We start from the raw sequence: 11,739 nt of genomic DNA on the forward strand, positions 1-11,739 counted from the left end.
GTTCCTTAGACATGTAAATGAAGCAGGCCATAGTAAGTGTGAATAATGGATGGCTGAATGAGAATTCACCAGTTTCCAAATTCTGAAGAGTAGTTGGCATTATGATGGTCTGGGGAAGAAAATGATTGATAGGTTTGTTTTTAAATCACTGAGTGGTGATGGAAACTAATCCAAGCCTGGCTTATTTAGACAGGAATAAATCACTTAACCATATTAATACAAAAGAATAGTATTTAAGGAAATCATCTACTCAGCAGCTACCATTTATTGAATGCTTACAAGTAATGTTAGGGCATTTTTGCATACATTACTTTTCATTTTCCTTACAGTAATCCTTCAAAATAGACATTTTTATCTCCAGTATACAGATAAGTAAACTGAGATTAAATCTAATGCCCCACATGAAACAGATGTGGGAATCTAAATCACATCTGATTGGCTCCATGACCCCACCATTCCTTTACTTAGGCCAAGCCTCAATTTCTTAACTATAAAATGAAAATAATAGTACTTACAGGCCAGTGCCTAAAATATGTCAAATACTTAATAATTTTAGATAGACATATAATCACACTCCCCAAAATTTATTAAGTACCTAATTTGTGCCAGACATTTCATATTTATTAGCTCAGTCTCTAGAACTATCCAGCATGTAGGTATTACTAGATTTTAAGGATGAAGCCCCAAGACATTGAGAGATCAATAACTTCCTAAACGTAACCAATTAATATGAGGCAGGATTCAAAGTCTGTGTTTCTGAAGTTATTTCCTTTGTTCTACTCTGCCTTCAGTTACATGTTATATTCTCAACTCTTTATAATAAAATGTATTAAGTAGATTGTATTTTACTTCTATAATTTCCTAATCACCTCCAATTAAAGTATATATTTATACTTATATTTAATACTTATATTTATATTTATATACTTATATTTATACTTATATTTATATATTTATGTATTCATTCCAGTTACAGAGTGTTTCAAGTGCCATTCACCTATGTGACAAGAAGAAAATGGAATTATCTCTGAACATACCTGTAAATCATGGTCCACAGGAGGTAAAAAAAAAAAAAAATCTTATATTAAACTCAAAATGTGAGAAGAATTTGAAAAACCATTTGGTCTAATGAAAAACTATTTGGTCTAAGCCCTTCTTTTATAGAAGGAATACTAAAGCCCAGGAAGCTTTTGGGATTTGTTCGGTAGCTCATGACAATCTCCAACTTGAAACCCAGTTCTACTGATTCTCAGTTCATTATTCATCCCATCTAATCATAATTATTGCTTTTTTGTTTGGCATTGAGTTCTGTCCCTGTCATTGTTTTGTACAATAAACGATGTCCCAGGGCAGTATACAGGCAAATCATGATTACAGTTTTAACACTGTATTTATACTACTTTGTTCTTACCTCTTATAATAATTATGAGAGGAAAACATTGCTCCCCAAGAAGAAAGATTTCTTTAGTAGCATTCATTCTGATTTATTTCATATTAGTAATTTCTTTTAAGAATGTATATGTATGTTCATTTTACAGAATAAGAAAAGTAAATAGATTGAGCATCCCTAATTTGAAATCCGAAACTCTGAGCACCAACGTGATGCCACAAGTGGAATATTCCACACTGGTGTTAGTCTGTTTAATGTTGCTGTAACAGAATATCTGAGACTACGTAATTTATAAAGAAAAGAGGATTATTTGGCTCATAATTCTGGTAGCCAGAGAGTCCAGGACTGGGCATCTGCATCTGATGAGGGCTTTAGGCTGCTTGCACTCATGGTGGAAAGTGGAAAGGGAGCAAGCTATGCAGAGAAATCATATGGTGAGACAGGATGCAGAAGAGTGAAAATGAGGGTCAGGTTTTTTACAGCCTGCTCTCTCAAGAATCCATTCACCACTTCTAGAATAGCACCAAGCTGTATTCATGAGGGATCTTCCCCCGTGACCCAAACACCTCCCATTAAGCCCCAACTCCCAACACCACCACACTGGGGATCAAATTTCAACGTGAGATTTAGTAGGGACAAACAAACTGTATTAAATCATAGCAACATCTGACCTCATATGATGAGTCGCAGTCAAAACATTGTTTTAGGGCTGGGCGCAGTAGCTCAAGTCTGTAGTCCCAAAACTTTGGGAGGCCAAGGTGGGTGGATCACTTGAGCTTAGGAGGTTAACACCAGCCTGGCCAACATGACAAAACCCTATCTGTACTAAACATAGAAAAATTAGCTGGGCATGTGGCACATGCCTGTGATCCCTGCTACTTGGGAGGCTGGCAGGAGAATTGCTTGAACAAGCCAAGATCGTGCCACTGCAGTCCACCCTGGGTGACAGAGTAAGACTCCATCTCAAAAAAAAAAAAAAAAAAACAACTTTGTTTCAGGCACAAAATTATTTTAAAATACTGAATTAAGTTACTTTCAGGCTGTGTGTATAGGGTATATATGAAATATAAATGAATTTTATATTTTGACTTGGGTCCCATCCCAAGATATCTCATTATATATATGCAAATATTCCAAATCTGAAAAAAATCCAAAATTCAAAACACATCTGGTTCCAAGCATTTCAGATAAGGGATACTCAACCTGTAATACCTTTAAAACGAACCTTAGTACATTGCTTTTTTAATCACTTGACATACACTATTTCATTTGATCCTTGAGCCCATTTGTGCATAGTTTTTGATAGATACTGCAGATAATACAGCCAAAAACCTGAGAGCCAGAAAGTTTTATTGAAAGTTAGCTGGTAATTCCATGACAGAGTTAGGAGTAAAGTTCTCCATTACTTTTTCTATGGTTTCCCATGCTTCCATGTAGAAGGAACCTGAGGTGCTGAGAACAAGCATTTCTAAATCTGTAGGAGACCAGACTTGCAGATATCAAATTTCTCATTCACTATTCTAGCTGCTGGCTGGAGCCTCCAAGATCATGTAGAAAATACTAAAAAAAAATGTTTCATTATTGCCCTGTTCCCCCCATTTGTGTTAAGAAAATAAGTTTATCTTTGTTGCTTATTTTATAGATGTATGTATTTCTTGAATTTTGTAGTTTAATTTTTAGTAGTTTTGTCAGCTGGGCACAGTGGCTCACACCTATAATCCCAGAACTTTGTGTGGCCAAGGCGTGTGGATCACTTGAACACAGGAGTTCAAGACCAGCAACACCCCATTTCTACAAAAAATACAAAATTTAGCATGGTGTGGTGGTGTACACCTATAATCTCAGCTATTCAGGAGGCTGAGGTGGGAGGACCACCTGAGTTCAGGAGGACAGGCCTGCAGTGAGCACTCCAGACTGGGCAACAGAGTGAGATCCTATCTCAAAAAAAAAAAATTAGTTTTGATCTTCATTTGTGATAAGCCACAACCAAGAACTATTTATAAATTAAAGCTCTATAATTTGAATTAACCTAAACCCTTTATTTTCTATTTCCTTTAGGAATCATGTGGATCCTCTCAGCCCCATAAAAATAGTGGTTCCCCTGGAACTTCAAGGTCCCCATCAGCTCCTCAAGACAATGATTTTTTATCTAGTATGTAAATTTTCCAATCATTATTAACTTGCAAATTTTCCATTTTCTTTCAAGATCATACTTTTAGCAAGCAGTCATGATTTCTGTGGAACTTTAATTTGCATTTATAACTCATTTTTCAAAGTGACAGAGTTTAAAGATATGAAAACAGTAGTGCGATAGTCAACAAATACATTTAAGTTTTAAGGTATTGTATTTGGCCAGGCGTGGTGGCTCACACCTATAATCCCAGCATGTTGGGTGGCCGAGGTGGGTGGATCACCTGAAGTCAGGAGTTCAAGACCAGACTGGCCAACATGGTGAAACCCCATCTCTACTAAAAATACGAAAATTAGCCAGGCTTGGTTGTGGGCGCCTGTAGTCCCAACTACTTCAAAGGCTGAGGTGGGAAGATGGCTGAAACCCAGGAGGGAGGTTGCAGTGAGCCGAGATCACACCACTGCACTCCAGCCTGGGCAACAGAGTGAGACTCCATGTCAAAAAATAAATTTTAAAAGGTATTATGTTAGACACTCCCAGAAAATGCCCACAAAAAAATCTCTTAGAAGAAAGGAGAAATGTTTCTAAATAACTATTATGAGATAGAAAGTGATATAAGAGAGATGTGGATCTAGAGCTATGGTAGCACAGTGGAAGAGGAACACTGTACAAAGTACTTTCACGACAACGTAGAAATGTCCTCATTTTACAGATTAAGGACACTAGATCATATAGCTCGTAGCTAGCATATCTAAGACTTTTGATAAATACTATCATGTCACTCTACTATACCATACTGTCATCATGAAACGATTTCTGGCTGAAGGCTGGATCTGTAGTTACAAAGAGTAGGCATTCCAGGCAAATGGAACAGCATACAGGCACAAAAGCAAGAAAATACAGAGAACAGTGAGTAATTTGGTTTAGCTAGTAAAGAGGATGAATGAAAGAAGGTAAGAGCTAAGTAGGTTGGAGTCATAGCATCAGGAATTCTAACATTCAGCTAAACTATTTGGACTTTTTTACTTGAGTAGGAAGCAGCTATTGCAATTTTTTCAGCAAGGGAGTCATATAAAACTTTTTACTTTAGGAAAATTCATTCTGGCTGGAATATGTAAGGTATTTTAAAAGGAAAAGGAAACTTGTGATGGGAAGATTAGTTAGGAGACTATTACTGTAGTACCAGAGAGAGATTATAAGAACTTATCCAGAGTGAAAGAAAGGAGGGGTGATATGTGAGATGCTATAGACAACTAGATGATAGGACTTTGTAAGTTTTCACTTGGAGGAGCAAAGAGAGAAAAAGGTAAAGCCAAATAAATTGTTAAGCCAGGGCACTGGAAGAACATTGGTGCCATTAAAAGAAATAAAAATTAATTAAGACAGGCTGCACTCAGTGGCTAACATCTGTAATCCCAGCACTTTGGGAAGCCCAGGTGGGTGAATCACTTGAGGTCAGGAATTCAAGTCCAGCCTGGCTGACATGGCAAAACCCAGTCTCTACTAAAAATGCAAAAAAGTTAGCCAGGCATGATGGCACGCACCTGTAATTCCATCTCCTCAGGAGGCTGAAACACAAGAATCCCTTGAACCCGGGAGGCAGGGGTTGCAGTGAGCTGAGATAGCGCTACTTGACTCCAGCCTGGGCAACAGAGCAACAGTCTGTCTCAATTTAAAATAAGTTAAAACAAGTTTTAGAGTTAAGATGAATAATTATACTTCTAATTTTTTTTTTTTAATTTGAGGTACTAGCAGCACACAAAGGGGTGTTGTCCAGAGGGCTTTTGAAAATATAAGACTAAGGTTCATGGCTGGGCATGGTGGCCTGTAATTCCAGAACTTTGGGAGGCTGAGACAGGCAGATCACATGAGGTCAGGAGTTCGAGACCAGACTGGCCAACATGGTGAAATCTCGTCTCTACTAAAAATGCAAAAATTAGCTGGTTGTAGTAGCCTACCTTCTGTCTGCTCAGATGTTGACATTTTAGCCAATAGGAATATCTAAGGAGTATTCTGCCTCTAATGAAGATGTTGTGTTTTGTAGGAAAAACTCAAGACTCTTCTTTTATGAGGCTGCATGACTGTCCAGTAAATCACAGTTGGGATAGTACCATTTCTGCATCTCAAAGGGCCACATTCTGTGATCACAAGACCATTCCATGCTCTTCAGCAATAATAAATCCACTCTCAACTGCAGGAAACTCAGGTAAATATTTACTGTGAAACACCTTGTAAGCGATGCCATTTACCTCACATATCTGTGTACAGTTTATTTACCATACAGTGTGGTTTGCCTTTATTTCTTCAATATGATAAATACATACCTTCTTAAGTAGGGAAACAAATCCCAGAAGATGGGAATGATGACATAGCCCAAATGGTATTCTGTGAACATCTAAATAGGGAGGCAGTGCTAAGAGGAGGTATTAACATATTATTAACAGTAAAGTTATTTTTGTTTGTTTAACAAATTTTCAGGTATCTTTTATATTCGAAACAAAATGGACTTTAAACAAAAACTGAAAAATAAAGTGGCTTTTGCCCCATGATTTGTACCATATAAAAAAGCAATGCCTTTTCTGGGGAGTGAGGGGGAGATAACCCAAATCTTTTAATGTTTCCTGAAAAATAACAGCATTCCCCTAAATGCTGGTGTTCCATATTGGAAAATTAGGTTTTATGCCTTATTATTAATTTTTCATGGAATTTTACTCACTGCTATGTATCTGTCCTCACCTTTTTAATTATTCATTCCTTATTCTTTTTCAGAACGTTTGCAGCCTGGTATAGCCCAGCAGTGGATCCAGAGCAAAAGGGAAGACATTGTGAACCAAATGACAGAAGCCTGTCTTAACCAGTCACTAGATGCCCTTCTGTCCAGGGACTTGATCATGAAAGAGGACTATGAACTTGTTAGTACCAAGCCTACAAGGACCTCAAAAGTCAGACAATTACTAGACACTACTGATATCCAAGGAGAAGAATTTGCCAAAGTTATAGTACAAAAGTTGAAAGATAACAAACAGATGGGTCTTCAGCCTTACCCGGAAATACTAGTGGTTTCTAGGTCACCATCTTTAAATTTACTTCAAAATAAAAGCATATAAATGAGTGTTTTTCAAGAAAAAAAGTCATTTTATAAAAGGGTATTTATATCTCTGTTGCTTTGAAATTTTTTTATATAAAATCCATGAATATTAAAGCTTTATTAAAGATTCTTCTTCAGGTAAATATTAGTCTCCTTCCATGACAATGCAGTATTTTTTTTTAAATTAATACAAGTAAAAAGTTTGAATTTTGTTACATAGTTGTTCAATTTTTATGTCTCTTTTGTTAATAGAAACTACTTTTAAAGGGTAATAATTATTATTCTTGTCCATAACAGTGCCTTAAGGTATGATGTATTGCTGATGGATGCCATTTTCACATTCAGGTTCTTTGTGATTTGTTACTTGTCTAAGATGCAATTTGATTTTATGAAGTATATAGCCTTTACCCACCAGAGACAGTACAAAATCCCTGCCCTAAAATCCCAGGCTTAATTGCTCTACAAAGGGTTATTAATTTAAAACTCCATTATTCAGATTACATTTTAAAGTTTTATTTATGAATTCCTTTTATAAAGATATTTCAAAGGTAATACAATATAAAGAAAAATAAATAAATATTTTAATAGTGGCTATCTGTCCCCATTTTTAACCTCAACGTTTCCTACTGTCACCAACAATGAAGCTAACTAAAGTTAACAGCCTGATGTGTATTCTCCATTCTTCCTGCTTATATTTAGAGTATGAAAGGATCTTTTCTCTATATTATCAGAATAACACATCATATTGCAACCTGCTTTTTGCATTTAATAGTACAGCCTTCCAGATCAGATATGGCTGTAACCTACTCATTTTACTTGCTGCCTAATACCTGCACTTTTTTTTCTTAACTTGCGCATATCAAATTTAGCCCAAACAATAAAAATACACTGTGAACACTTCTTTGGTTAATGGGTTATATTACTATATGGGAACTTACAAGAAATAATAGCCCTTTTCTGGAATTGTGTAGCAAAGTCAGCAAAAAGTGAGATACATTGAAAACAGGAAGCACCAGACCCACAACCTGAAACAAGTTTGAATGAAAGAAATTAGATGGCATTGAGTCAGTTAAATATTTAATAGAAATGTAAGTATTTTAATCTCCATTTTAGAGCTTGACATTAACCTGTAGTACCTCTTACTGTGCCTTTCAGAAATATGGAAATTAATAGGGAAAAATGAAAACTAATTTAACACAAGAGTTACCTGTTAAATTTTAAAAAACATTAAGATAAACTTTATTTGTGAAATAATATAGAAAAAATTTCTTTTGGAAGCTTTCCCTTTTCTCTCTACATAGTCTACAAAGAAGGTCTTTTGAATATCAATGGCCTCAAGTTGACTTTTATATTGATGTGATGAGGTATATCTGGATTGATAAAATGAACTTTGCCCTGTTACTTTTTTATTCACTGGGAAGAACTGAAAACTCACAGTCCTATAAACCACTGCTCAAAGAAATAAGATAGGACACAAACAGATGGAAAAACATTCCATGCTCAAGGTTAGGAGGACTCAATATCATGAAAATGGCCATACTGTCCAAGGTAATTTATAGATTCAATGCTATCTCCATCAGGCTACCATTGATTGTCATCACAGAACAGGAAAGAAACCACTTTAAACTTCATATGGAACCACAAAAGAGCCCACATAGCCAAGACAGTCCTAAGCAACAAGAACGAAGCTGGAAGCATCACACTACCTGACTTCAAACTATACTATAAGGCTACGGTAATCAAAACAGCATGGTACTGGTACCAAAACAGAGATATAGACCAATGGAACAGAACAGAGGCCTCACTAGTAACCCCACAAACCTACAACCATCTGATTTTTGACAAACCTGACAAGAGCAATGGGGAAAGGATTTCCTGTTTAATACTTGGTGTTGGGAAAACTGGTTAACCATGTGCAGAAAGCTGAAACTGGACCTATCCCTTGCACTTTCTACAAAAATGATCTCCAGATAGATTAAAGATTTAAACATAAAACCTAACAACATAAAAACTCTAGAAGAAAACCTAGGCAATACCATTCAGGACATAGGCATAGGCAAGGACTTTATGACTAAAACACCAAAAGCAATGGCAACAAAGCCAAAATAGACTAATGGGATCTAATTAAACTTAAGAGCTACAGCACAGCAAAAGAAATTATCATTAGAATGGACCGGCAACCAACAGAATGGGAAAAAATTTTTTCAATCTACCCATCTGACAAAGGGCTAATATCCAGAATCTACAAAGAACTAAAACAAATTTACAAGAAAAAAACAACCCCATCAAGAAGTGGGCAAAGGATATGAACAGGCACTTTTCAAAAGAAGACATTTATGCAGCCAACAAACATGAAAAAATACTCATCATCACTGATTATTAGAGAAACACAAATCAAAACCACATTGAGATACCACCTCACACCAGTTAGAATGGCAATCATTAAAAAATCTGGAGACAACGGATGCTGGGGAGAATGTAGAGAAATAGGAATGCTATTTACACTGTTGGTGGGAGTATAAATTAGTTCAACCATTGTGGAAAACAGTGTGGTGATTCCTCAAGGATCTAGAAATAGAAATACCATTTGACCCAGCAATCCCATTACTGGGTATATATCCAAAGGATTACAAATCGTTCTGTTATAAAGACACATGCACATGTATGTTCATTGCGGCACTGTTTATAATAGCAAAGACTTGGAACCAACCCAAATGCCCATCGAAGATAGACTGGATAAAGTATACACCATGGAATACTATGCAGCCATAAAAAAGGATGAGTTTATGTCCTTTGCAGGGACATGGATGAATCTGGAAACCATCATTCTCAGCAAACTGACACAAGAACAGAAAACCAAACACTGCATGTTCTCACTCATAAGTGGGTGTTGAACAATGAGAATACATGGACAGAGGGAGGGGAACATCACACACTGGGGTCTGTTGGCAAAGGTGCTAGGGGAGCAATAGTGGGCGATGGGGAGGTTGGGGAGGGATAACATCAGGAGGAATACCTAATGTAGGTGAAAGGGATGGAGGCAGCAAACCACCATAGCATGTGTATACCTATGTAACACTCCTGCAAGATCTGCACATGTACCCCAGAACTTAAAGTATAATTAAAAAAAAAAAAAACAACTCATAGTCTATGTGCTTTATGGCTATGTGCTTACAGCGACTTTCTCCCAAAATTTACTGTATGGAAGACACACGTGTAGTCGTCCATCATTACAGCTCTGCAAACTTTTTCTGCATAAATAATAACATTGATAAGATGTTGTCAGGGATCAAGATGAATCTGCAATGAGCTCTCATCATCGCTTCATGTATTTGTTAAAATCTTAGCAGTTGGTTTTCATTATAACCCGTATTTAGTAACTGCTATTTAGGGGAAGATGAAACAGAGTTTGCTGAATATGACTAGTTAGTATGCAATAGGGTCTGGCATAGAGTAGGCACTTTCTGAATAACTCTTGAATGAATAGTGTAATGAAAAATAGAAAAGGGGAGATGTTTCCTTTAAATCACATTTCCCAAAATGTAGTGCAAGCACAGCTAGTAGTAAGAGGAATTATTTTAGGTCATGTGTAGGCTCAGCACTAAATGGCATTTGTGTCACATAGTAAAGGACATTCTTCTGAGTTCTTTTTTGAGTCTTATAACTAAATAAAGGAGAATATCTCAATTTGTGTGCTAACATTTTCTTATCCCTCTTGTTAACAAAATGAGAACAGGCTTTAGACTCAGAACTTCAGAAACAATAGCAAGAATTTTATGGTTTTTTAAAGTGCATTCTGTTTGAAAATTATACTTCTACATAGGACAAGTACTAGTTTTCTGTTTATACTAAAGTTTTATTTCATAATATTTAAATAAAAAGACAATTTAAGTACTACTAAGTAAATTATAATATAGGTAGGACATGAATGTGCCAGCAATCATGGAAGTAGTGAGAAAATGACAGATTAAAATGCAGTCACTCCAGGAAGGGGCCTAGTAATTTATTTTTTAACTAGCTAGTATTAGATAATGCTAAAGATGTCATTTCTTGCAGTTCATTTTAAGGCCGTGCTACCCAGAAGTATAGTCCACAGACTAGCTACATTTAGCATCACCTGTAGCATGTTAGAAATCCATGGCTCCTATGCAGACCCACTGAATCAATCTTGGGGGTTGAGGTCTAGGAATCTGTTTTAATAAATTCTCCAAGTGATTTTTACTCATGATAAAGTTCAAGACCTTTTAAGAAATACTATATATTTGTGTATAAAATAATTTCTCTCTAGGTTCACAGATGTGTTTTCCTGAAGTCTGATTGCCACACACCTTCAGGATGTACTGTTTCTGAGCTGATGTTTGATTACAAAATTTTACTTTTGTTTTGCAACCAATTTCAATTCTCAAAACAATTTTAATCATGCTTTGAATTTTGGAAAGATAGCTTCACTTAAACATGAAAATCAGATCATTAGATTAGAATCTACAACTCGCCGGGCGCGGTGGCTCAAGCCTGTAATCCCAGCACTTTGGGAGGCCGAGGCGGGTGGATCACGAGGTCGAGAGATCGAGACCATCCTGGTCAACATTGTGAAACCCCGTCTCTACTAATACAAAAAAAAATTAGCTGGGCATGGTGGCGCGTGCCTGTAATCCCAGCTACTCAGGAGGCTGAGGCAGGAGAATTGCCTGAACCCAGGAGGCGGAGGTTGCGGTGAGCCGAGATCGCGCCATTGCACTCCAGCCTGGGTAACAAGAGCGAGACTCCGTCTCAAAAAAAAAAAGAATCTACAACTCAGTTCTTTAGGGAAGAACTTCAGAAGGAAACAAAGCTTGAATTATGTCAGCAGTAGAGCTGAGCCAATTGATATAAGAGGATCAATACAAGAAGCAAGACTAAATTGTGCTGAAAGTTATACTAAAGAAATTTGCATAACTATGAAAGATTGGGATGTCACCACAGTTGTGTCAAGCAGTGGGGGCTGTTTTTTATTTCTCTCTACCATTAATCTGCCTACCCTCAGCCCCTTCAAATACTCAGTTTATGAAGAAAAAAATATGGCCAAATGGGAGAGAAAGAAAATCAGTACACGTTCCTGATTAGCCATTCTCACAAACATCAGTTTCATTA

General features: G+C 36.7%; 1 protein-coding gene across 2 annotated transcripts in view; it reads left to right on the top strand.

Annotated features, from left to right (window-relative positions):
* The window catches only part of RIPK2 (receptor interacting serine/threonine kinase 2), a 35,999-nt gene extending 28,493 nt beyond the window's left edge, over window positions 1-7,506 (top strand). For both annotated transcript variants that reach the window (XM_012465089.3, XM_064384349.1), the window contains 4 exons: window positions 971-1,060; window positions 3,449-3,542; window positions 5,566-5,727; window positions 6,291-7,506. In XM_012465089.3, the coding sequence (XP_012320512.1) occupies window positions 971-1,060; window positions 3,449-3,542; window positions 5,566-5,727; window positions 6,291-6,628 (684 nt within the window). In that variant the 3' untranslated portion in view covers window positions 6,629-7,506. The remainder of the gene's footprint in view (window positions 1-970; window positions 1,061-3,448; window positions 3,543-5,565; window positions 5,728-6,290) is intronic.
* The last annotated feature ends 4,233 nt before the right edge of the window (window positions 7,507-11,739 follow it).

This window comes from Aotus nancymaae, unplaced genomic scaffold (assembly GCF_030222135.1).
Source record: "Aotus nancymaae isolate 86718 unplaced genomic scaffold, 86718_ANA_hifiasm-v0.15.2.pri h1tg000036l, whole genome shotgun sequence".
NCBI classification, from domain to species: Eukaryota; Metazoa; Chordata; class Mammalia; order Primates; family Aotidae; genus Aotus; species Aotus nancymaae.